Source organism: Hemitrygon akajei, chromosome 6, assembly GCF_048418815.1.
Source record: "Hemitrygon akajei chromosome 6, sHemAka1.3, whole genome shotgun sequence".
In the NCBI taxonomy this organism is placed as follows: domain Eukaryota; kingdom Metazoa; phylum Chordata; class Chondrichthyes; order Myliobatiformes; family Dasyatidae; genus Hemitrygon; species Hemitrygon akajei.
Window position 1 is genome coordinate 136,739,676 of NC_133129.1, and position 27,853 is coordinate 136,767,528.

At 39.7% G+C, this 27,853-nt stretch overlaps 1 protein-coding gene across 1 annotated transcript in view; it reads right to left on the reverse strand.

The window, feature by feature from the left end:
• tesmin (testis expressed metallothionein like protein) overlaps positions 1-27,853 on the reverse strand; it is a 160,107-nt gene that overhangs the window by 39,803 nt on the left and 92,451 nt on the right. Inside the window, exon 7 of the mRNA XM_073049356.1 lies at positions 5,533-5,624. Within this exon, the coding sequence (XP_072905457.1) occupies positions 5,533-5,624 (92 nt within the window). The remainder of the gene's footprint in view (positions 1-5,532; positions 5,625-27,853) is intronic.

Below are 27,853 nucleotides of genomic sequence, written 5' to 3' on the forward strand. Positions count from 1 at the left end.
AGTAATAAGTCATCAGCATAGAGAGAAACTTTATGCTCAACACCCCCTCTCCAAATCCCGGTCAATTCAGGACAATTTCGAAATGCTATCACCAGAGGTTCTATAGCCAAATCAAAGAGAAACGGACTTAAGGGGCATCTCTGACGGGTGCCACGTTTGAGATTAAATACTTGGGATTTCTGAAAATTAGTTAGAACAGAAGCAGTAGGACACAGGTACAGCAATTGGATCCGAGGTCAAATTTTTCTAAGACTGCAAAAAGGTAGTTCCACTCTATACGGTCAAATGCTTTCTCCGCATCAAGGGAGATAACACATTCAGGAGTCCCAGTTGGAACTGAGTATAAAATATTAAATAGACGCCGAATGTTAAAAAAAGGGAGACGGTTTTTAATAAAGCCTGTTTGGTCATCAGAGATAATGGAGGGAATAACGGTTTCTAATCTATGAGCCAACACTTTAGCTAAGATCTTTACATCAACATTGAGCAGAGAGATCGGCCTGTACGAGGAACACTCTGTTGGGTCTATGCCCTTTTTTAAAAGAAGAATAATAGGTGCCTCATTGAAAGAGGGTGGCAATTTGCCGTAATTAAACGAGTCAGATAATACTGAAAGTAACTGAGGAGAAAGAAGTGAGGAGAATGATTTATAAAATTCCACAGGGAACCCATCAGGTCCAGGAGATTTCCCTGAGGACAGTGCAGAAATTGCAAAAGATATTTCTTCTGGTGATATAGGCGCATTGAGTTTGGCTTTGAAATCAGATGAAAGTGAGGGGATATTCAGATTCTGTAAAAATTGATCCACAGAGATATTGTCATTCGGGATTCAGAGGAATAAAGCCGAGAATAAAAGTTTTTAAATGCGTCATTAATTTCTAAATGATCCGATGTAAAGTCTCCGTTCTCTTTCCGGATCTTTGTAATATGTTGTTTGGCTTTGGAACGCCTCAGCTGATTGGCTAGGAATTTATCAGACTTATCCCCATGAATGTAAAAGCGGCTCTTGCTTTCGAGAAGTTGGCGTTCGACAGGTTAAGTGGACAGAAGGTTAAATTTAGTTTGGAGTTCAACGCGCTTCTTGTATAAATCAGGGTTCTTAGTTTGGGCATATATTTGATCCAAATCTTTAATCTGGTTAATGAGGTCTGCTCGATCTGCACGGGATCTTCTATTGAGATTTGCTGTGTAAGAGATTATTTGACCCCTCAGATATGCTTTCATGGCATCCCAGACAATCTGGGATGGCATTTCAGGTGATGTATTAGTGTTAAAATAAAAGGTTATCTGGTCCTTAATAAATTTTACGAAATCATCATCCGATAATAAAGTTGAATCGAACCGCCAGTGTTTGTTCCTCTGAGGGAGACCAGGAAAGTTCAGAGAGAGGGTAATTGGGGCATGGTCAGAGATCAGTATACTCTGATAGTCACAAGAGTGGGCAAATGGAATAAGTTGGTTATCGAGTAAGAAATAGTCAATTCTAGTGAAGGTATGGTGAACATGTGAGAAAAAAGAATAATCTCTCTCCGTAGGATGGAGGAAACGCCATATATCAGAGATACCAAAATTAGAGAGAAACAATTGAATAGCTAAGGCAGATTTAGTAGGTGATCTGGTAACAGAGGACAATCGGTCCAGTTTAGGATCCAACCAACAGTTGAAGTCACCACCCAATATAAGAGAGTATGAGTTTAAGTCTGGTAGTGAGGAAAAAAACCGTTCAAAAAAGTTAACATCATCAAAGTTGGGGGCATACAGACTTGCTAGTGCAACTTTAGTGTTATACAGTTTACCAGAAACAATAATAAAATGGCCATTTGTATCAGATATTTTATTATGGAGTTCAAAAGGAATATTTGAGTTAATAAGAATGGAAACTCCCCTAGCTTTAGCGGCAAAGGATGAATGAAACTGCTGACCCGCCCACTTTGACAGAAGCCGGGAGTTATCAAAACAACGAATATGAGTTTCTTGGAGGAAAGCAATGTCAGCTTTGAGTTGTTTAATATGTGAGAATACCTTCCTCCTTTTAACAGGGTGGTTCAGTCCCTTTACATTCCAGCTCACGAATTTAAGTGCACTAGCCATTATCAATTACTAATGCATAAAAGGCAGCAGGCATATAAAAAGTCAAGCAGTACAATAGCAGTCTGGAAGCAGAGATGTAAACATAGATTCGTAAGGTCAAAATATAAACATGTCCTAAGCAATAAAGAGATGTTGGAACTGGAAAACTCACCCCACCCGCACAACCCAAAACTAGACGGCTACCAAAACAAGTAGCTAGCTCTACCAAAAAAATTAACCCAAATACAACTTCCAGATCTGTGTCATTAACAACAGTTCCGTATAAATACTATAGCAAATAATAACTAGTTTATGCACTAGAAAACATAACTACAGATTGGAACACCTTCTGCAGAAATATACAACTTAATACAGAGAAAATCGGAAGAAAACCAAAACTAACCTACCCGCGAAAAATTATAGAAGAATAAAGTAAGAGAAAGGGAAAAAAAGGTAAGAAGGAAAAAGAAAAAAGAAGAGGAAGGGGAAAATTATAAATTCAAGACGAGTATTTATCAACCATTTACAGAGAAGGGAGAAAAAAATTCAGAGATTAGAAAAAAGGGGTGAAGAAAAGAAAAAGATAAAATAAATAAATTTTAAAACAAAGGAAAAATAAATCAGCAGTTGAACTGTGAACCGACAAACAGGGAGGCCTTCACTAAAGACTTCGAACCTCCAAAACAAGTTAGAATTAGTTGTAGAACTCTGTAGGTAAAGTTATACAAGAATAAAAATAGATTACACACACACCAAATCCCGGGAGAGATTGTCAACAGCCCTTAAAGTTTCAATGAATAATGTCTGAGTGATTCAAGTGAATTCCGAGTCCAGAGAAAGTAATTTTACTACGAGGAGTACTTATCCACCATTTTAGGAGGTCCGATCAGATTCCGAAGATGACTGGATAGCCGGAAGACTTGCCACAAACGCTTCAGCTTCCTTTGCTGATTTGAACCACTTGTATTTCCCAGTATTAAGCTTGATTCGCAGATCAGCAGGGTTACGAAGGGAAGGTTTGAAACCACGATCAAAAAGCACTTTCATTGCGCCTTTAAACTCAGCGTGCATCTTTAAGGTCTGGGGTGCGAAATCTTCCACAAAGCGAATGGTTGTATCCTTGAAAGGAAGCGACCCCCTGCGATGCACCTCTACGATCAGACTGTGTTTTACCTGGTATTGATGGAAACACAAGACTACTGGTCGCGGACGGGAGCCCAGAATTCCCGGGGGAACATAAACTCTGTGTGCCCGTTCGAGCTCGGGCGGCTTCGGAAGCAAATCTTTCCCGAATAACTCACAGAGAAACTCGGCGAAAAACTTCACGGTTGATCCCTTTTCAGTCGCCTCTGGTAATCCCAGAATTCTGATGTTACAGCGTCTGCTGCGATTTTCGAGATCCACCATTTTGGAAAGAAGTTTGTTAGATTTTTCCTCTAAGCTGGAACAGAGAGTCTCCAAGTATCAAACACGACTTTCTAAATCTTCAGAAGTCGAATCGATGCGAGTTAAGTGTTCAGCATGTTTGTCCACTTTATCGTTGATCCGATCCAGTTTGTCTTCTAACTGTTTGAAAGCGGTTTTAAATTCCTTTAAGATTTCGTCTCGGAGCTTTCCAAGCACAACCAGAGTCTCGTCCAATGGGGTCATAGCTTCTTTTCTCCCGGATTTAGAACTCTTGCTAGAGTTATATATAGATATATATGAAGTTAGATATATTCACAGGCAAGTAAGAGATACCGAAATAATTCCTAACTAAGGTTTAAAAAATGGAGACATTTAGTGCAAAGGTAGCGACAGTAACGGAACAAAAGTTCAGAGCAGCTAAACAATCGCCATCTTACCGGAATTTCCCAACCACGTTTTTATTGAATTGTACAGCAGCTTTGAGGGGTAAATTATTCTTCTTCTAGTTCTTTTATTATTAGATTAGGACTGAGGACCATGGCTGGTTTTATGTTCCTTGGCTTATAGATACATGGGGAAATGCTTCTATTTTCTCACTAAGGATCTGTTAACAACAGAGGTTAGTCTGAAGTGTGCACAGATGTGCAAAATGGTACCAAGAGAATTTGCAAAGTTTACCGAGAATTGGGTAGAAATTACTTCATATAACTCAACATTTCTGTGCAGCACATACATAAATTTACTCTGAAACATTTTTGTTAAATAAGATCAGGTCATTTGCACTTAATTGTGTCTCAGATTTGCACCAGGTCCTCTGTACATATGAGGTGCATACAGTGAAGACTGGGGCATCTGCAGAGATGTTTAATTGCATGCAACACGTCTCAACATCATTCAAGGTCCATGACCAGTGATGAACATTAACACTTGAAATAGCTTTAGTTGGAGACTTGAGTTCTTCTTTGTCATTAGTTAAATGGGTCCATATCACACACAGACACATAGGTAGATACTTTACTGATCCCAAAGGAAATTGCAGTGTCACAGTAGCATTACAAGTGCACAGATATACAAATATTAGAAGAGAAGAAAGAATTAAAAAGATAAGTTATCTCAAACAGTCTAACAGGAGAGTGTCATCACTTCCCAGCTATAGGCTGGCTCATTATAGAGCCAAGGGTAAGAATGACCTCATATAGTGCTCTTTGGAGCAGCACAGTTGTCTTAGTCTATTACTAAAAGTGCTCCGCTGTTCAGCTAAGGTGGCATGCAGAGGGTGAGGAACAGTGTACATAATTGCTAAGATTTTCAGTAGGATCCTTTGTTCTACCACAACCTCTAGTATGTCCAGTTTGACTCCTATAACAGAGCCAGCCTTTCTAATCAGTTTATTGAGCCTGCTGATGCCATGTTGATGCCATTGCTCCAGCACACCACAGTATAGAAGATTGCACATAAAACAAAATATTACCACAAATAAGTTAATAAAATTACAAATGCATGTAGTGTGCAGCATAGTTAAACAGTAAACAGCTCGCTGTCCTGCTGATGAGACTTCAGTTGTGGGACAGTCTCACAGCCAGGGTCTGGCAGTCCTAGTGCCGATGCTCCTGTATCTCCTTCCTGACAGTAGTGGGTCAAAAAGGTAATGCAATGGGGGGGTTGGGGGCCTCACCAATCAGTAAATATCACAAATAGGGAGAAGGTAGACCCCAGTGATCCTCCTTTAAGTGGGTTTTCTGCCATGAAGTATGGCGTGTGGATCTTATATCAGGTCACTGCCTTTTTCCCCAGTGATGTCCCCTGATTTTGTTTTCCTGTATGTTTTTAAAGAGGCCATGTGATCAATGAAATTTAAGTTCACAAGGATCTGGAATGGGTTTCCTTAAATTAAATTTATCTAGGACGTACCAGTTGAACATTCTAATTTTTTGTTGCCCAAATAGAACTTTTGATGTGGCTACTTAGCTCTGCTTACAAGAGTTTCTATTTATTGTCTTTAAATTTCTAATAATTGCCTATAGTAATTTAAGATAATTCAGTGCACATACTTACCTGGTAAGAGATATAGTGAAAGGGATATGGACACACGGCTCTGTGCTAAGATTGCTGGTTTCAATGACTGGACCACCAGGTGCTTGCTGTAGCTGCGCAAAACAAAATTAAGTGAAAATACAGTACTACACATTTAAAATATAAATTCAAAATACACTGCAGATGCTGGGGTCAAAGCAACACGTACAACATGCTGGAGGAACTCAGCTGCCTATCACCTCCCTCATGATTCCACCTTCTTCTACTACCCATAGTGCTTTCCCCTTACATTCCTTCTTCACCTTTCCTGCCTATCCCCTCCCCCACCCCTTGATCTTTCCCCTTACTGGTTTTTCACCTGGCACCTACTAGCCTTCTCCTTTCCACCCTCCCCCCACTTTCTTTATAGGGCCCCTGCCTCCTCCCTCTTTAGCCCTGATGAAGGGTCTTGGCCCGAAACATTGACTGTCCATTTCCACGGATGCTGCCCGACCTGCTGAGTTCCTCCAGCGTGTTGTACGTGTTACATTTAAAATATATATTTTCTGTTAAGTACGCTGACAATGTAATTTTACACTGAGGTCAACAAGTTGAAATCACATTTAGAATGAGAAACCAAGGTTTGTTGCTAAACAAATTATGAACCTAAGGGCATCATAATGAAGCAAGTCAGATACTGAGCTCTAATATTGCTTCATGTCTTTATTTCTGTACATACGAGACATTTATCATAAAGCAGAAGGGAGTGGTCAAAGTACATGTAGAATCACAGCTGTGCTAATCTAGATTAAGGAATAAAGTGACATTGTTGGAAACATAAGTATTCCCATCTTGACTGATTCAGCAGGTCTTTTATTATTTCAACTATGGGTGTGACTTGTAGAAAAGGGCATAATAATTCAATAAATTTCCAGTCCACACAATGAGCTGCACATAAGATCTGTGCTTCCAATTTGATCCTTTGTGCTGAATTGATTGATTTCATTCTGAAAAGTAGGGACAATATAACTAGCCACGTATAAGGCAAAAAGAAATAGCTGCAGAGTACTTCCTCTGAATGCCTTCTGTTGGAAATAGATGCGATGAAGCTCATACTCCATTATTCTCAGGCTCAGAGGTGAAGGCTACATGGAGAGTTTCACCTTTCACAAGACTGTACCTCACCATTAATATTGAAAGGCATCACAAGTTTTAAGAATATAGCTCATTTATCAGAATCGTTGCAAAGAGAAAAATCTTTAAAAATTGATGATGTATATGAGAATAAATAATGAATACATTTGATATTATTTATATTTGTAATCATTGGTTTACTAGGTCAAAACTAGATTTTTTATATTGTATTTAAAGAACTAAGTAGTCAATTTGCAATGAAAACTAAATTTGCTTTCAGAAATATCAAACTCAGTTACTGCAAAAAATGTACCAAACCCTGTTATTGAACTTTTTCGGTTCCGTGTTCAAAACTGAAAGTGCTGGAAATTATTGAGTGTGTGCTATGGGTAATAGGGCCTCTGGTGGTTCATTAATTTTGTTATAGCTGGGCATGGTAATAGGGGAAAGCTCCCACTACCTATCAAATGCTTCCTATGGCGTGCATCTCATATAGCCTCTGACAACCAAATCCAGCTCGTGGCCTTCACGTGTGACTTAACTACTAAGCCCAGCAGAACCGTTTCCACTGACAAGAGAAGGGACAAAGGTGGGTTACTGGCGCCTTAAAACCAGCTGCTTCGGGCTGATAAGGCTTGTCAGCCATGGTTGGCAGCTCAGCTAGGAGAAGGAAAACTCTGATCTCAAACCTCCGCTGCCTTGCGGCTATACCCACTCATGGGAAAGGCTTCGGGACCAAACCCTGAGGGAAAAATCTGGAACTGGAGTCTCTAAGGCAGTCCTATTTTGAGTTTAATACAGACTGGCAACTCCTGCAATGCTGCTGGTACCAAACTGCATCGGTCTCTGCTGTTCCTTTGGGTTCATCAGATGCATGGAGGAAGTTGGGGGGGGGGGGGTGCTTGCCTCCATTTTGTAATGTCCAGGCTTGCATATCTAGACAGCTAAGACACAACAGCCATGGCCAACATTCACTCACGTGGTGATGATTTAGGGATTGGTAAAATATAAGAAATACTAACGCAGATGAATTACAGCAAAATAAGATAGTAAAAGCAAAGTAGATGGAATGAAGTGTTACTGTTTTCACTGTATTTTTGGAATTCAGGTTATGTGATCATAAACAGTAATAATGGACAACAAAGATTTTGCTTACTGAATACTTTTGGCTGTATCTTATGGATTTTGGGCTGCTGATCATGAAAATTGCCATGAAATTTCCCTATAATGCACCATTTTTTGAAAAAAAATCACCTGTATTTGTTATTTTAACTCATAACCCAAGTCAGAACAACTGATGCCAAGATTAAGAAAGGCATTTTTATTGGTCCACAAATCAAACAGATCATCAAAAATGGACAATTCAAAGAACTTCTATTAGGCCAGAGAAAATTGCATGGAAGGCATTCAAAGATGTTTTTGAAAATTTTCTTGGCAACTATAGAGCACCAATCTATGTGGATCTGGTTGACAACATGCTTCAAGCATTCAAAACCATTAAGTCCTTTCAAATATCAGTGCTAACAGTTTCACCAGGACATTGTAGTCATGGAGAAACAGTATCAGTGCAACTGGAATCCATCAATCTTGGCTGACTATTGTTGGACTCTCAAGAAAGAAGCCTCACACACTGAGTACTAACAAAAATCATCGATAAAACATTTTTAGCTTAGTCAGCACCATTATGCATTTAAATGCATTATATTCAATATAAGTCAGTTTCTTGTTTCTGCAAATTCCTATGTAGTCTAAAATTATATTTGTGTTCAGCTTCGAGCGGTCCATCATAAACAAGAATAATTCTGAGTAAGCAACACTTTTGGAAAAAATTGTCCAGTGTAATCAATGGTTATCAATCATTTCATTCACACTAATTTTATTCTTTTTCAATTTTTATTTTGTAAATTGGTAAAACAACCTTTCATGTGGGAATTAGTTAAAGACTTTCTTCAAATTAAGCCATGGTATATCATAGAACTAAGTAATGGCATTTGGGATACCAGTTTATCAAAACAGAAGCCTCAACAACAGCCCCATGAATTGTAATCAACAGCAAATGTAGCTTTCTTACATTTTGTAATCCTCAGTTTTGTTACTAATGGTAAATTATTTTATAGATTAGAGATCTAACTGGTAATCACTAGATATTAGCCAATTTTATGAATTTTGACAGACAGACATACTTTATTGATCCCGAAGGAAATTGGGTTTCGTTACAGCCGCACCAACCGAGAATAGTGAAGAAATATAGCAATATAAAACCATAATTAATTAAATAATATTAAGTTAATCATGCCAGGTGGAAATAAGTCCAGGACTAGCCTATTGGCTCAGGGTGTCTGACACTCCGAGGGAGGAGTTGTAAAGTTTGATGGCCACAGGTAGAAATGACCTCCTATGACGCTCAGTGTTACATCTCAGTGGAATGAGTCTCTGGCTGAATGTACTCCTGTGCCTAACCAGTACATTATGGAGTGGATGGGAGTCATTGTCCAAGATGGCATGCAACTTGGACAGCATCCTCTTTTCAGACACCACCGTCAGACAGTCCAGTTCCACCCCCACAACATCACTGGCCTTACGAATGAGTTTGTTGATTCTGTTGGTGTCTGCTACCCTCAGCCTACTGCCCCAGCACACAACAGCAAACATGATAGCACTGGCCACCACAGCCTCGTAGAACATCCTCAGCATTGTCCGGCAGATGTTAAAGGACCTCAATCTCTTCAGGAAATAGAGACGGCTCTGACCCTTCTTGTAGACAGCCTCAGTGTTCTTTGACCGTTCTTTGGACGGATTAAATTGAAAATGGTGCCATAAATGCTGGTTAAAAATGGATGTTTAAAGATATAACAGAAGAAAAATACTTTTAAGTTAGGAAGACAAATAGAGCTTAACTAAAGAAATACCTAGAGCACCTGCATTATATTTTTTGTCTTAATTTTACTGACAGCTACATATATTGCCAGGCTCATAGACTATTTCCATCCTAATTAACTAAGTTATAAATTCTGTGGATACCACAGTGTGTTCCAATTTGTATTCTTATTAAGCATAATATATTTAATGGAAATTGGGATACACACTACCGAAAGAAAGCCTAGGCCACTTTTGTTGCTGAAATTTGTTCCTATAGAAGTTGTTTCCCAAAAATATCAGGTCAAAAGATGAAGGACACTGAAAGTTTATTTCAGTTTCAGTAAGTACATTGAATTTTACATTTTGATGAGTGTCTAGCAAATCAACAAATTCTGTCAAGTACATAGAGAAAACCTCTATTGTGGATTAAAAAAAAATTACTTCATAAGTGCATTTTCAATGTTTCTATGTTGGAATTAAATTTCAAAATAGAAGCCACTTCTCATTTGCCACTATTAACAAACAATTAACATATTTTAATTAAACTATGTTGTTCATTTAATGAGATTTATGCACTCAATTGAGTAACATAGAAACATTTGGTCTAATACTGATGAGTTCTAAACTACTGCATTTATGATAGCAGAACACCATCACTGCCAACACAAGTGTTGAGAAATTGGATCCATTTGCATGTTTTTAAGTGCAGTTTGTTGTTTTGTACACATTAAAACATGAAAGTAATCACTTAGCGATCATTAGGAAATTGGAATGCGCATTTCTGGATGTGTTTCACTGGAGAAGCGGTAGATGACTATATCAGGTCAGTTGAACAGAGGTTGTCTCCACCCACCCTAGCAGTCACCTATTCACCAAACTGCCATCAAGGAGATGCTACAAATCCATCACCACCAGGAATACATGTCATCTCCGAAGCTTTTTTCCTGTACTGTCCAGATTCTCAACAAAACTCACTCAAGTGTAATACCAACTGTTCCTTCACAACATCAATTAAATGGTCTTCCCCAGTTTTTCTTGTTCTATTGATAACATTTGCATGGCGGTCTGCATATGTATTTTCCATTGAGGCAGGGAAAGGACGGTAGGATAAAAGAACAAAGCACGTGGAAAATCTAGTTAAGAAAAAAAGCTTATGAAAACTTCAAGAAACTAGGTACTGATTGAGTTTTAAAAAATTGTAAGGTTGCCAGGAAGGAGCTGAAGAATGAAATTAGGAGAGCTGGAAGGAGCCATGAGAAGCCCTTGGCAAGCAGGATTAATTAAAACCCCAAGGCATTCTACAAGTATGCGAAAAGCAAGAGGATGAGCCGTGTGAGAATAGGACCAAGCAGGAGTGAGAATGGAACCATATGCATGGGGTTGGAGGAGGTTGTGGAGTACTTAATGAATATTTTGCTTCAGTATTCACCAGGGAAAAAGACCTTGACAATTGTGGAGATGATTTACAGTGGACTGAAAGGCCTGAGTATATGCTCATTAAGAAAGTGGATGTGCTGAAGCCTTTGAAAAGCATTAGGATAGATAAGTCAATGGGACCAGACAAGATATACCCCAGGCTATTGTGGGAAGCGGGAGAGGGGATTGCTGAGCCTTTGGTGATGATCTTTGCATCATTAGTAGGGATGGGAGAAGGACCGGAGGATTGAACTCCCTTGGTCAAGAAAGGAAATAGAGATAACCCAGGAAATTATAGACCAGTGAGTCTTACTTCAGTGGAGGGCAAGGTGTTGGAGAAGATCCCAAGAGGCAGGATTTATGAGCATTTGGAGAAACATAATCTGATTAGGGATAATCAACATGGCTTTGTCAAGGGCAGGTTGTGCCTTACGAGCCTGATTGGATTCTTTGAGGATGTAATAAAACACGTGAAGATAGTAGAGTAGTGGATATAGTGTCTTTGGATTTCAGTAAGGCAATTGTTAAGGATCCCCATGCAAGGCTCCTTCAGAAAGTAAGGAAGGATGGGATCCAAAGACACCTTGCTTTGTGGATCCAGAAGTGGCTTGCCCGCAGAAGGCAAAGGGTGGTTGTAGATGGTCTGTCTTCTGCATGGAGGTCGGTGACCAGTGGTGTTCCGCAGGGATCAGTTCTGGGACCCCTCCTCTTTGTGATTTTTATAAATGACCTGGATGAAGAAGTAGAAGGGTAGGTTAGTAAGTTTGCTGATACAAAGATTTGGGGTGATATGGATAGTCTGGAGGGTTGTGAGAGGTTACAGCGGGACATCAATTGGATGCAGAACTGGGTCGAAAAGTGACAGATGGAGTTCAACCCAGTTAAGTGTGAAGTGGTTCATTTTGGCAGGTAAAATTTGAAGGCAAAATATAATATTAATGGTAAGATTCTTGGTAGCGTGGAGGATCAGAGCGATCTTGGGATTCAGGTCCATAGGACACTCAAAGCTGATGCACAGGTCGACAGTGTTGCTAAAAAAAAAGCATATGGTGTGTTGGCTTTCATCAATCATGGGACTGAGTTCAAGAACTGTGAGGTAATGGTACAGCTATATAAGACTTTGGTCAGACCCCACTCGGTGTTCAATTCTAGTCACTACAGAAAGGATGTGGATACTATAGAAAGAGTGCAGAGATTTACAAGGATGTTGCCTGGATTGGAGAGTGCCTTATGAAAATAGGTTGAGTGAACTTGGAGTGATGGAAGATGAGAGGTGACCTGATAGAGGTGTATAAAATGATAAAGGGCATTGATCGTGTGGATAGCCAGAAGCTTTTTCCCAGAGCATAATTTTAAGATGGTTGGAAGTAAGTACAAGGGGAAGGTCAGAGGTAAATTTTTCCACACAGAGTGTTGGGTGTGTGGAATGCACTGCCAATGATGGTGGTGGAGGCAGATACAATAGGGTCTTTTAAGAGCCTCTTAGGGTACGTCCAGACTAGACTGGATAAATCTGTAACCGAAGCTTTTTCTCTTCGTTTTGACCTTCTGTCCATACTGAAACGGTGTTTTCCTCCCCCAAAAACGGAGCTTTTCTAAAACAGAGTGTGTAAACAGAGTGTGTAAATTTGAAAATGCCAATTGGGTAGAGTAGTGTGGACGAGGCAACCGGAGATTTTTAAAAACGCTATCATGATGTGCCAGAACAGATGGTGGCAGTGGCACCACATTTCATTGTTTTCTTGAATGCCACCCCCCACACAACCTAACAATTTCAGAACAGATGGCAACTAGATTGAAGCTAGAAGAGTTAGAAATGTACTCATCAAATACTTTGGCCCATAACTAACTGAATAAATAAGTATACTCACTTTGCCGTGTTTTCTGTCCTGCTTGTATGAAGGTGGTTTACCTATTTATGCAAGTACTTCTCTTACAATAGATGTGTAACAGCCTAATGTAACATTGTATGGAAATACAAGATAACACTGATGCAGGCATGTTTTATACATTTAACAAGGTGCTTTATTAATGCAACAGAGTTAGTCAGTTTCTCAATGTTTGTTGTCAGCCGTGTCATATTGTCCGTGAACTCCCTGTCAGTTGCCTCCATACACTCCAGTATTTGATTTTTTTTAGTTTTAAGTCCTCCTGCACGAGAGACCACAGCTGTCCATCGTTTGGAAATTTCCTTTTAAGTTTTTCTAGTCTGTAACTGCATAAACACACACTTTCACAGCGAGATTCAACACCAAACATGTTGCTTGTTTTCTGTAAATGTGTCCTACGCATGCCCAGTAGGAGGAGATTCGCCCAAATACTCGTTTTAATGTGGACGTATGTATTTTCAGAAATGCTTGGTGTGGACGCCTATTATTCTTACGTGAAACCGGCATTTTCAAAATTATCTGGTCTAGTGTGGATGTAGCCTTAGTTACATGGAGCTTAGGAAAATAGAGGGCTATGCACAACAGAAATTCTAGGCAGTTTCTAGAGTAGGTCACATGGTCGGCACAACATTATTGGCACTTGTCCTAATTGTTGATTGTTCGTGGCTGTTTGCACTATTGTCTTGTAAATTGTCAGTTGCTATTGTGTTTTATGCTTGGCACTGAAACACAATCAATTCTGGTATGTTTCACATACTGGCAATAAAGTGATTCTGATTCTGACTTCACGTGGTTGGGCAGCACAACAGCTCGAGCTTTAGAGGGAAGACAACAATTTTATTTTATTAATTTAATAAAAACATGCTGCATATCAAGCAACGTTTGTGAAAGAGACAGCAACTAAAGGGTCTGCAAAATGAGTTCAGTGTCCTGATCTTCTTTCAATGGTTAGCATTATGTTAGATAATACCGTGACATATGACAGCCTTGTATGCTGCTGCATTGTGGCTGCCTTGGAGGATGAAGTTAAAAAATGATTAGTTTCCCAGTGGTCAGCATGGCAGTTGCGAGTTCTGCATTTGTATGGTGCTGAGCATGATTCAGAGTGAAAAATCAACTTTTTCACCGACAGTGCAGGATTTTTTTTGTGGCTGTGCTACAGGAATCCTATTTTAGCCAATAAAAAATGTTCAGTTTTAAATTATAGATATGGATAAATCTGGTCACAACTATAAAATGAAACCGTCACAAGTAATAAATATTACACAAACTAATCATGTTCAGATTTATTATCTCTGTGCATTTTAAAAAGAATTAAGGGAAGAATAGTGGCACCACTATAACGTGTTAAGGACTGAATGTGAAAGGGGACTGAAAGCTAATTAAATTTATAATTATATTTAAAACAGATAAAGAATGTCCTGAAGAACAATGTTCAGACATTTTAACATCAATAGCAGTAATATTAATGGAGTTCATTCTACAAAATAAAATACAAAATCACTTCAAACCAAAAATTAAAACAGTCAGCAGTCAAGCAATATCTGTGGAGAGACAAACGGTTAAAATTGCAGATAGGAGACCATTCATCAGAACATACAGTGTAATTGATGCAAATAGCAACTCCTTCTTCTTCTTCTTACCAGTGCTGCTAGGTCTGCTCGGCTCTTTCAACATTATCTGTTTTTTTGAAGTAGAATAACTATTCAGATAGAAAACAGATTCCCAAAAGAATCACTGCAGGATCTAATATTTATCACTATCCATATGAATGGGCCTCACTTTACTGCTGAATGCCATCAGTTCCAAATGGAACTGTCAGCCTTTGCAGATAAATAAAACAAAGACCAGGAGTCACTTCTGAGTTTATGTTGATAGCGTTCCAGTTATTCAAAATATTTTGAGTCACTTTAATGTATTTAATTATTTACTTTAAAAATTATTGACTTTATTTTTAGAAACTTTCAACTATCTCTGTAAAACAGACAAATATTCAGAAGTCCTCACAGCATTAACAGCCAGGCAGAGCTTTGTTGCTTGTCAAAGCATTCAAGGGTGTTTCACGGCTTGGCGGGTTTCACTGTGGCACTGGAGGTCCAGCCACTGCTCTGCTCAGCTCATCTTACTGGAGTCCAAAAATATGGGCCCTTGCCTCTAGACCTGGTAAAGTCAGATACAGGGTGATCAAAAGTGGTTATAAGTGGGCCTGTGCAGCAAAATCTGACCATTGATTTAGACTTTTGAATTTGTGGATGACTTCGGAGTGGATGGGATAAAGACAATTTCAAAAACACTACATGAAGACACTAATAAACTTGTAGATCAGTCTTATTGTTGGTAATTTAATTTTAATTAAGTGTGCCACAAATAAGGTCATAAATTGGAAAATAGGAATCTCATTGAGACAAAGAAACAACAGGGATCTTAAGAATACAAATCTACAGATCTATGATGTCAGTTAATAAGCACTAGAAATTATCTCTAAGTGTAGATTTTTACTGCTATGCTGTCGGTATTTCATTTTAGCATCTCTGTAAGAGCAGTAAAGTCTGCTTTCAGCTTATTTGAGCTGAGGTAAGGGCTTTGTTGTTTAACTTGGGAATGTGCTGTCAGCCAATCAGGATGGTGGAATTGGGGGAAGGTGCTAGAGTTTTTGTGAGGGACACTGGTATGGGTCGAGGTCTTTTTTTTTGGCAGGAACTGGGAGAAAACAGGAGAGAAGATGGCTGAGGATGCCGTCCCTGCGGCATAAGGTACTTTGTGCAGAAGAAGGAGGACCAACATACCCATTGGAGAGCCCATTTGTTTGAGATGGATTTTGAGCGACATTCAGAAGGTGACGTGTGCTTTCATGCAGACCGAGGGTCAAGCTCATGAGTTACGAACAAGTTCAAGATGAGCTCCAACTTAAGTGCATATTTGACTATTTAATTATAATGGGCTCTTTTTGTTTTTTTTCTTTTCTTTAATAACTCTTTGGTTCAGTTAACGTTCATAAACATATTTTCTTTATAACTGTATGCAGTGTATGATCTGTTATTTCTTGCCAACAGGCGACTGCAGGGGAGCAGTAAATCACACAGCGTTCACACAAACCAGGTTTGGGGGAGTGCTAGACATCCCAACCTCACGGGTTTGGCGGGACCTTAGCTGTATGCATGCTAGCCGTATGAAGCCTGAGAAAGGTGGGTTTTTCGCTGTGGAGTCCAGTAGCTGTCAGCAAGGGGCTATCGAGCCACATTTCCAGAGATGCCCAGTAAAAAGTGGTTTCATAAGGAAATAAAATCAGTTGAAACAGGAAAAGAAATTAAGGTGGTGAGGATTGTGTGCAATTCCATACTAATATATAATAAAGGATTATACAACAATGAAATGGTGCAAAAATATTTACAAGACTGGATTTAAACATGCAAGTTTACACCCTTAGGGGAAAGGTAAAGTTAGGGCCTATCACCAAGAAGTCAAATAGGGTATTCAGAAATTCAGAACAGTAGGTTATGTGCATGAAACATATTAACTTGGTAAGTGTTTGGGGGCTTTGAGTAGATGCATTTAGGGAGAAGCTAGATATGTGACAGGAGGAAATAGAAGATTGCATCAGTGTAGTTGGTTAAGGAATCTTTTAAGTTTTAAGAGGTGTATAAATGCCTGCATAGATTAGATGTGCTGAAAGGCTTCTATCTGTGCTCTAAACTCTATAGAATCTTGAACCCAGCCTGGAAAGCCCTAATGCAATCTTTGCAATGGAATACTATGAATCATTTTTTGCACTGCCATAATCTTGTTTCTGATTGTGTTTGTTTTTGCACTACTGTCTTATTTTTACATAATCTTTTTTCTCTCTCTCTTCATTGTCTTGCATAATTTATGTGTAACTTATATTCTGTGTGTTTCCTGTGATACTGCTGCAAACAAATTTTCCATTGGACTTATAATATTTCACCATACTTGTTCACATGACAATAAACTTTGCTTGATATTCTATGAATGGGAGAAAAATTGTAAAATGCAATTGCAAGGTATATTTCACTATCTTTGGTTATGGCTACATTTAACAAGCCGTGCAATTTTACCATTTGTTCACTCCCATCAGAGGTTAGGAAAGGCTGCTATTCAACTGCATTACTAGTACAAAACACAGCCAGAAAGACTGAAGTTACATCATCATAAGAGTGTTTCAGCAGCCAAGTACACTGTCCATTAAGGCAGTGATACCATGCACAGAGGTATGTACATTTGTTGGCTTCACTTCACATGCTTTTAGGAAAAAGTAGACAAAGTATGAAAAGGGAAACAGTAATTGGTAAACTGCTGGGTAAGTTTAATGGATGATTTAGTATCTTGAAATAATGATTTTTAACCACAATGATTCTTGCAGTCTTGGATTGCTCGACTATATTGGATTATATTAAAGCTAGTGTGTCAGTGGAACTACCAGTGAAGTAATATGGATCCATTAGAGATAAATTATATATTAGGGTCATATTTTCAAATTGCCACCTGGGCATAAATCTGTCAATGTAATTTTTTTAGCCATTATTTTGATTTTTGTACAGTTCCCATCAACAAGCCAGTGTAATAGAGCTCTAGTAAGACACAAAATTGAAAATCTCAGTTTATAGGACTCTGCTTTCAGTGTCTTGGTCACTGATCTGAAACAATGACATTGTTTCTCTTTGTTGAATGTTTCAATTTTTCACAATTAGATTTCCAATATCTCACCTTGTCTTATAAATACAAATAAGCAATGTTTAACATCTACAAGGTTAATATAAATAAATGTGATTATGGACTTTGGGTATTGCATAGTCACCCTACTTTAAAACATCTGTGTAAGTTATACTTCAAACAGCCTGAAAAATAGTTACCTTTCTCATCTTAGTGATACACACCAATATAGCATTTTAGTATTGTATCCAATAACACTCTGAGCAATAGAATCACAAAACAGTAACTGATTAAATAACTCATAGCACAACTGAAACAACAGAATGCATGTTATCAGAAAGACCATTTGGACATATGTTATTTGTTCAGCTGCTTCTCTGCAATATATGAAAAGATGCACAAAGGTAACAGGGATAAGTTAACACATAATGGTCAACATTAGTTGACGGCAGAAGTTGGAGAAGAGAAAAAAAAGACTGGCTGAAACAAAACTTGATTAAGTTCCGAAAATGGGCAAATTGTTACATTGTCACCCATGTAGAGCTTATCATTTCATCGACTTCTTTACCAATTTCCACCCACCCTCAATTGATCCATCTCCGACACCTCTCTTCCCTTTTTTGTTTTCTTTGACTCTATTTCCATCTCAGAACATAGATTTAGAATCATAGCACACAACAGCATAGGAACAAGCTCAACGACTCATTTAGTCCGTACCAAACTGTTATTCTGGCTCATCCTATTGGCCCTCACCTGAACCATAATCTCCCATACCTCTTCCATCCATGTCTTTACCAAACTTCCCTTAAATGTTACAATTGAACCCACATCCCTCACATCAGCTGGCAGGTTGTTCCGCAATCGCACCACCCTCTTAGTGATCCATCTGATAATCCCCTCAGTTTCCCCTTTATTATTTCACCTTAACCTATGACCTCTAGTTCTAGTCTCACCTAACCTCAGTGAAAGTACCCTGCTTGTATTACACTCTATCTATACCCCTCGTAAGTTTGTGTTAATTCTGCTGTTGAAAATAATTATTGAAAATTGTTTTCATTTTCAGTTTATGCATAGAGCAAAGTTACATTGTGCGTATAAATCTATTTTATACCATTTACATGGAATTACTTGGGATCTCATAGGAACTACAGAACAGAAATTGGTCTAACTTGCACAGGCAAGTTATTATAAGCTAACATCTCTGCTTCCGATAGAGCATTAATTGATTGGCTTGGATTTATTCTGGTATTTTGTGGACATATGTTGCAAGGCTGAAGCCAGAATTGAAGTCATGTTGTACTGTACATCCTGACTAGAGGAGAGGCTGGTTGTGGAGCATACCCTGATCATTAGAGCCAGGCGGCCAGTAACGTTTCTTGCACTTGGTATGATCAGACATTTTTGGTATCACTTGCAATTTTTTTTAGTTGGTTGAATACTGACTTCTCCAATTATCAGTCCTCATCAGAAGGTGGATATGGATTATCAGCATAAATTGGTTACAAACAATCATATGTTTACTTTTGAATTTTACATACACTACCTGGGAGCATAACAAGAAGGTGTGGTAGTTCAGGAAGTTAGAGTATTAATTTATCAATATCATACATCTCCACAGACCAAGATGGACACATATGGCTAATGTAACCCCACTTTTTAAGGCTAATGTAACCCCACTTTTTAAAAAAGGAGGGAGAGAGAAACCGGGGAATTATAGACCGGTTAGTCTGACATCGGTGGTGGGGAAAATGCTAGAGTCGGTTATCAAAGATGTGATAACAGCACATTTGGAAAGAAGTGAAATCATCGGACAAAGTCAGCATGGATTTGTGAAAGGAAAATCATGTCTGACAAATCTTATAGAATTTTTTGAAGATGTAACTAGTAGAGTGGATAGGGGAGAGCCAGTGGATGTGGTATATTTAGATTTTCAAAAGGCTTTTGACAAGGTCCCACACAGGAGATTAGTGTGCAAACTTAAAGCACACGGTATTGGGGGTATGGTATTGATGTGGATAGAGAATTGGTTGGCAAGGCTCAGTGCTGGGACCCCAGTTGTTTACAATATATATTAATGATTTAGACGAGGGAATTAAATGCAGCATCTCCAAGTTTGCAGATGACACGAAGCTGGGCGGCGGTGTTAGCTGTGAGGAGGATGCTAAGAGGATGCAGGGTGACTTGGATAGGTTAGGTGAGTGGGCAAATTCATGGCAGATGCAATTTAATGTGGATAAATGTGAAGTTATTCACTTTGGTTGCAAGAACAGGAAAACAGATTATTATCTGAACGGTGGCCGATTAGGAAAAGGGGAGATGCAACGAGACCTGGGTGTCATTGTACACCAGTCATTGAAGGTGGGCATGCAGGTACAGCAGGCGGTGAAAAAGGCAAATGGTATGCTGGCATTCATAGCAAAAGGATTTGAGTACAGGAGCAGGGAGGTTCTACTGCGGTTGTACAAGGCCTTGGTGAGACCGCACCTAGAATATTGTGTGCAGTTTTGGTCCCCTAATCTGAGGAAAGACATTCTTGCCATAGAGGGAGTACAGAGAAGGTTCACCAGATTGATTCCTGGGATGGCAGGACTTTCATATGAAGAAAGACTGGATCGACTAGGCTTACTCACTGGAATTTAGAAGATTGAGGGGGGATCTTATTGAAACGTATAAAATTCTAAAGGGATTGGTCAGGCTAGATGCAGGAAGATTGTTTCTGATGTTGGGGAAGTCCAGAACGAGGGGTCACAGTTTAAGGATAAAGGGGAAGCCTTTTAGGACCGAGATGAGGAAATACTTCTTCACACACAGAGTGGTGAATCTGTGGAATTCTCTGCCACAGGAAACAGTTGAGGCCGGTTCATTGGCTATATTTAAGAGGAAGTTAGATATGGCCCTTGTGGCTAAAGGGATCAGGAGGTATGGAGAGAAAGCAGGTACAGGGTTCTGAGTTGGATGATCAGCCATGATCATACTGAATGGCGGTGCAGGTTCAAAGGGCCGAATGGCCTACTCCTGCACCTATTTTCTATGTTTCTATTCTTTTAGTAGTTTTCATGCTGTATTGGTATTCACATATTTATTTCAAAAAATATAAACAAAGAGAAACTCAAATTCATTGTTATTTGGATTAATTTCAAAGATCCCTGCCTTGGAACATTAATCTGTCACTTTGTTACAGGAACTAGCTCAGATGTAACATTCAATAATCCAGTACACTTTCATGCCATAATAGGTGTTGAAATCTCCCTGAATTTATTAGTCCATAGAATCATATCCCTTCACAGAATCATGACAGTAACAAATGGTTCTGTAAACAAATGTTAAGCAAACAGTTAAACAAGCATCCAAGTGTTGGGATAATTTATACATTGACAAGTTTAAATCTCACCATAGCAGGTAGGAAATATAAATTGAGATAAAATCTGGATTAAAAAACTAACAATGAATTTAGAATAAAATTTTGTGTATCATGCATGTGAGATATACGTACTGTGTTGTATGCCTTGGTCCAGAGGAATGTTGTTTTGTTTGGCGGTAAACATGTGTATAGCTGAATGACAATAAATTGAACTTGAGCTTCAACAGATCTTATTTATTTATTCATAGGTTGTCACTGGCAAGGCTACCATTTATTATCTATTACCTGTGCTGTGCACTACTTGCACTTTGAATTATATTTTAATAAATTATTTGTGATAATATTTTGTTTTTTTGTGCTGTGTGACATATGTTTTGTGGGTGCACTGTAGTCCGGAGGAATATTATTTAGTTTAGTTGTATATATGTAGTCAGATGATAGTAAACTTGAACTTTCTTTAATTAGCACTCAGAAGGATGTTACATCACTGTAGGAAGGGTATGGCTGTGCTGGACAGAGTTATTAGAAAAGATTCAATCTGGGTTATAGAATTTTGGTTATGGGAGAACATTGGATTGACTGGGTTGAGAGTTCCTGGAGTGAAAGAGGCTGAGGTGATCTGATAGAGATATATAAAACTGTGAGTTTACAAGGTAAATAATCAAAACTATTTCCTATGGTAGGGATATCAGAAACAAGAGGATATTTTGAAGATGAGAGGAAGGAGGTTTAAAGGGGGTTTGAGAGGAAGGGTTTTTACATAAAGCTTGGTTTATATCTGGAACTTGTTGCCAGGGGAACTGGTGGAATCGGATACAATCACATTTTAAAAGGCAAGGCAGAGGAGGATACAGTCCTAATGTAGGCAAATGAGATTAGCATGGACATGTTAAACTGAAGGCCCCATTTCTGTGCTGTACAACTATATGACTCTATTTCAGAAGGCAATTTAAAATTGATTGCATTGCAGTGGTCTGGACACATACATAAGCCAGGGAATCTTCTACCATGCCAACATTAACTTTTGCATATAAAGTTTTATTTTTCACTGTAACCTTTGATATAGCACATTTTTTAATGTTTTCTGGAAAGCTAAATATAATATATCCACTGTTCTTATTCAGACCTCAGGTTAGTTCTTAAATGTACTCTTATAAATTGTTCACAACAGTTTCCCTTTCATAAAACCATGTTGACTAGACTGATTGTCTTCACATTTTTCTAATGGCTGACCAAAAAATACTTAATAATAGCTGCTAATATTTTCTCTGATGAACATTAAGCTAAAAAGAATTTGTTTTCCTGCTTCTCTCTCTCTCACATTTTGAATAAATTAATTACATCTGCTATTTTACAATCTGGTGGAACCTTTGATAAATCTATAGAATTTTGGAATACTAAACCAATGGACCAAAAAGCTCATCTTAAGGTGAAGTTCAGACAACTTAGTGACTTCTCAGCCTGCAGTGGTATTGTCAATGTCACAGTTTTCCCAAATTCAGTCTCCCAGTTTCCAGTTGACGGTTATTTCTGGGATGTTGCCAGTATCCTGTGTAATGAAGACTGGTGCCATATACTTGTCTAATTCATCAATCTTGCTTTCTATTGTTAATTCCCCAGCTTACTATCTACGTATATTTTCATCATTCACTCTGTTAAATCATTTAAAAATACATAAGGAAATCCTCACTGCTTTTATTTTTCTGGTGAGCTATATCTTATATGATATTTCTTCTCTCCTTATTAATCTTTTAGTTCATATGTGACTTCTTTCATATTCTGTCTCAATACAATTAAATGCATTTTAAGTCTGATACAATCTAATTTTTTTGGTTATTTCCAGAAAGTGGGCCCACCTTATTTTTCCTTCTTGGTATGTATCGGTTAGAGTTCAGGAGTTAGCACAGAAAAATGCCATTTGGCCCATACATATCCATACCTACAAATTGTATATACTAGCTAATCCCATTTCCCAGCACTTGTCCTTATCCTTCAAAACTCTTGTCATCCATATACCTGTCCACATATTTCCTATTGGGCCAATTCTGCTCTATATCTTATAGAACACAGAACATAGAATAGTACAGCACATTACAGGCCCTTCGGCCCACAATGTTGTGCCGACCCTCAAACCCTGCCTCCCATATAACCCCCCCATCTTAAATTCCTCCAGATACCTGTCTAGTAGTCTCTTAAACTTCACTTGTGTATCTGCCTCCACCACTGACTCAGGCAGTGCATTCCACGCACCAAGCACTCTCTGAGTGAAAAATCTTCCTCTAATATCCCCCTTGAACTTCCCTCCCCTTACCTTAAAGCCATGTCATCTTGTACTGAGCCGTGGTGCCCTGGGGAGGAGGCGCTGGCTGTCCACTCTGTCTATTCCTCTTAGATAGATAGATAGATAGATAGATACTTTATTCATCCCCATGGGGAAATTCAACTTTTTTTCCAATGTCCCATACACTTGTTGTAGCAGAACTAATTACATACAATACTTAACTCAGTAAAAAAAATATATGATATGTAATATCTTGTACACCTCTATCATATCTCCTCTCATCCTCCTTCTCTCCAAAGAGTAAAGCCCTCGCTCCCTTAATCTCTGATCATAATCCATACTCTCTAAAGCAGGCAGCATCCTGGTAAATCTCCTCTGTACCCTTTCCAATGCTTCCACATCCTTCCCATTCTGAGGCGAACAGAACTGGACACAGTACTCCAAGTGTGGCCTAACTAAAGTTTTATAGAGCTGCATCATGACATCACGTCTCTTAAACTCTATCCCTCGACTTATAAAAGCTAACAATCCATAAGCTTTCTTAACTACCCTATCTATCTGTGAGGCAACTTTCAGGGATCTGTGGACATGTACCCCCAGATCCCTCTGCTCCTCCACACTACCAAATATCCTGCCATTTACTTTGTACTCTGCCTTGGAGTTTGTCCTTCCAAAATGTACCACCTTACACTTCTCTGGGTTGAACTCCATCTGCCACTTCTCAGCCCACTTCTGCATCCTATCAATGTCTCTCTGCAATATTCAACAATCCTCTACACTATCTACACCACCACCAACCTTTGTGTCAGCTGCAAATTTGCCAACCCACCCTTCTACCCCGACATCCAGGTCTTTAATAAAAATCACAAAAAGTAGAGGTCTCAGAACAGATCCTTGTGGGACACCACTAGTCACAACCCTCCAATCTGAATGTACTCCCTCCACCACGACCCTCTGCCTTCTGCAGGCAAGCCAATTCTGAATCCACCTGGCCAAACTTCCCTGGATCCCATGCCTTCTGACTTTCTGAATAAGCCTACCGTGTGGAACCTTGTCAAATGCCTTACTAAAATCCATGTAGATCACATCCACTGCACTACCCTCATCTATATGCCTGGTCACCTCCTCAAAGAACTATATCTGGCTTGTTAGGCACGATCTGCCCTTCACAAAGCCATGCAGACTGTCCCTGATCAGACCATGATTCTCTAAATGCCCATAGATCCTAACTCTAAGAATCTTTTCCAACAGCTTTCCCACCACAGACGTAAGGCTCACTGGTCTATAATTACCTGGACTATCCCTACTACCTTTTTTGAACAAGGGGACAACATTTGCCACCCTCCAAGCCTCCGGTACTATTCCCGTGGACAACGGGGACATAAAAATCCTAGCCAGAGGTTCAGCAATCTCTTCCTTTGCCTCGTGGAGCAGCCTGGGTAATATTCCGTCAGGCCCCGAGAACTTATCCGTCCTAATGTATTTTAACAACTCCAACACCTCCTCTCCCTTAATATCAACATGCTCCAGAACATCAACCTCACTCCTATTGTCCTCACCGTCATCAAGTTCCCTCTCATTGGTGAATACCGAAGAGAAGTATTCATTGAGGACCTTGCTCACGTCCACAGCCTCCAGGTACATCTTCCCACTTTTATCTCTAATCGGTCCTACCTTCACTCCTGTCATCCTTTTGTTCTTCACATAATTGAAGAATGCCTTGGGGTTTTCCTTTACCCTACTCACCAGGACCTTCTCATGCCCCCTTCTTGCTCTTCTCAGCCCCTTCTTAAGCTCCTTTCTTGCTACCCTATATTCCTCAATAGACCCATCTGATCCTTGCTTCCAAAACCTCATGTATGCTGTCTTCTTCCACCTGACTAGATTTTCCACTTCACTTGTCATCCATGGTTCCTTCACCCTACCATTCTTTATCTTCCTCACTGGGACAAATTTATCCCTAACATCCTGCAAGAGATCCTTAAACATCAACCACACACAAATGTCCATAGTACATTTCCCTGCAAAAACATCATCCCAATTCACACCCGCAAGTTCTAGCCTTATAGCCTCATAATTTGCCCTTCCCCAATTAAAAATTTTCCTGTCCTCTCTGATTCTATCCTTTTCCATGATAATGCTAGAGGTCAGGGAGCGGTGATCACTGTTCCCCAGATGCTCACCCATTGACAGATCTGTGACCTGACCCGGTTCGTTACCTAATACTAGATCTAGTATGGCATTCCCCTTAGTCAGCCTGTCAACATACTGTGACAGGAATCCATCTGGACACACTTAACAAACTCTGCCCCATCTAAACCCTTGGAACTAATCAAGTGCCAATCAATATTAGGGAAGTTAAAGTCACCCATGATAACAACCCTGTTATTTTTGCACCTTTCCAAAATCTTCCTCTCAATCTGCTGCTCGGTATCTCTGCTGCTACCAGGGGGCCTATAGAATACCCCCAGTAGAGTAACTGCTCCCTTCCTGTTCCTGACTTCCACCCATACTGACTCAAAAGAGGATCCTGCTACATTACCCACCCTTTCTGCAGCTGTAATAGTATCACTGACCAGCAATGCCACCCCTCTTCCCCTTTTCCCCCCTCTCTATCCCTTTTAAAGCACTGAAATCCAGGAATATTGATAATCCATTCCTGCCCTGGTGCCAGCCAAGTCTCCATAATGGCCACTACATCATAATTCCATGTATGTATCCAAGCTCTCAGTTCATCACTTTTGTTCCTGATGCTTCTTGCATTGAAGTACACACACTTTAGCCCTTCTACCTTATTACCTTTATACCCTATATTATAGACAATAGACAGTAGGTGCAGGAGTAGGCCATTTGGCCCTTCTAGCCAGCACTGCCATTCACTGTGATCATGGCTGATCATACACAATCAGTACCCCGTTCCTGCCCTCTCCCTATATCCCTTGACCCTGCTATCTATAAGAGCTCTATCTAACTCTGTCTTGAATGCATCCAGAGACTTGGCCTCCACTGCCTTCTGGGGCAGAGCATTCCACATATCCACCACTCTCTGGGTGAAAAAGATTTTCTGCATCTCTGTTCTAAATGGCCTACCCCTTATTCTTAAACTGTGGCCTCTAGTTTTGGACTCACCCATCAGCGGGAACATGCTTCCTGCCTCCAGCATGTCCAATCCCTTAATAATCTTATATGTTTCAATCAGATCCCCTCTCATCCTTCTAAATTCCAGTGTATACAAGCCCAGTCGCTCCAATCTTTCAACATATGACAGTCCCGCCATTCCGGGAATTAACCTTGTGAACCTACGCTACACTCCCTCAATAGCAAGAATGTCCTTTCTCAGATTTGGAGACCAAAACTGCACACAATACTCCAGGTGGGGTACCAGGGCCCTGTACAGCTGCAGAAGGACCTCTTTACTCCTATACTCAATTCCTCTTGTTATAAAGGCCAGCATGCCATTAGCTTTCTTCACTGCCTGCTGTATCTGCATGCTTGCTTTCATTGACTGATGTACAAGAACACCTAGATCTCGTTGTACTTCCCTTTTTCCTAACTTGACTCCACTTAGATAGTAATCTGCCTTCCTGTTCTTGCCACCAAAGTGGATAACCTCACATTTATCCACATTAAACTGCATCTGCCATACATTTGCCCACTCACCCAACCTGTCCAAGTCACCCTGCAATCTCATAACATCCTCCTGACATTTCACACTGCCACCCAGCTTTGTGTCATCGGAAAATTTGCTAATGTCACTTTTAATCCCTTCATCTAAATCATTAATGTATATTGTAAACAGCTGCGGTCCCAGCACCGAATCTTGCGGTACCCCACTGGTCACAGCCTGCCATTCCGAAACGGACACGTTAATCACTACTCTTTGTTTCCTGTCAGCCAGCCAATTTTCAATCCATGTCAGTACTCTGCCCCCAATATCATGTGCCCTAATTTTGCCCACTAATCTCCTATGTGGGACTTTATCAAAAGCTTTCTGGAAGTCCAGGTACACTACATCCACTGGCTGTCCCTTGTCCATTTTCATAGTTACATCCTCAAAAAACTCCAGAAGATTAGTCAAACATGATTTTCCCTTCATAAATCCATGCTGACTCGGACTGATCCTTCTACTGCTATCCAAATGTGTCGTAATTTCCTCTTTTATAATTGACTCCAGCATCTTTCCCACCACTGACGTCAGGCTAACTGGTCTATAATTCCCTGTTTTCTCTCTGATGCACCATCAATAACTCTCTGAGACGTGAGGCGAGATATAGGCTTTTATTGGCTGAAAGGAAGAACAAGCAGCAAGTAACCACCACACAACATCCTGGAGACTGAGGAAGGGGCTGTGCCTCCAATCGCCTTTATACCGGGGTCTGTCCAGACAGGTATATGTAGTTCACCACACTCTCTCCCTCCTTTCTTGAAAAGTGGGACAACATTAGCCACCCTCCAATCAGCAGGAACTGTTCCTGAATCTATAGAACATTGGAAAATGATTACCAATGCGTCCACAATTTCTAGAGCCACCTCTTTAAGTACCCTGGGATGCAGACCATCAGGTCCCGGGGACTTATCAGCCTTCAGACTCAACAGTCTATCCAACACCGTTTCTTGCCTAATATAAATTTCCTTCAGTTCATCCTTTACCCTAGTTCCTTTAGCCACTATTACATCTGGGAGATTGTTTGTGTCTTCCCTAGTGAAGACAGATCCAAAGTACCTGTTCAACTCGTCTGCCATTTCCTTGTTCCC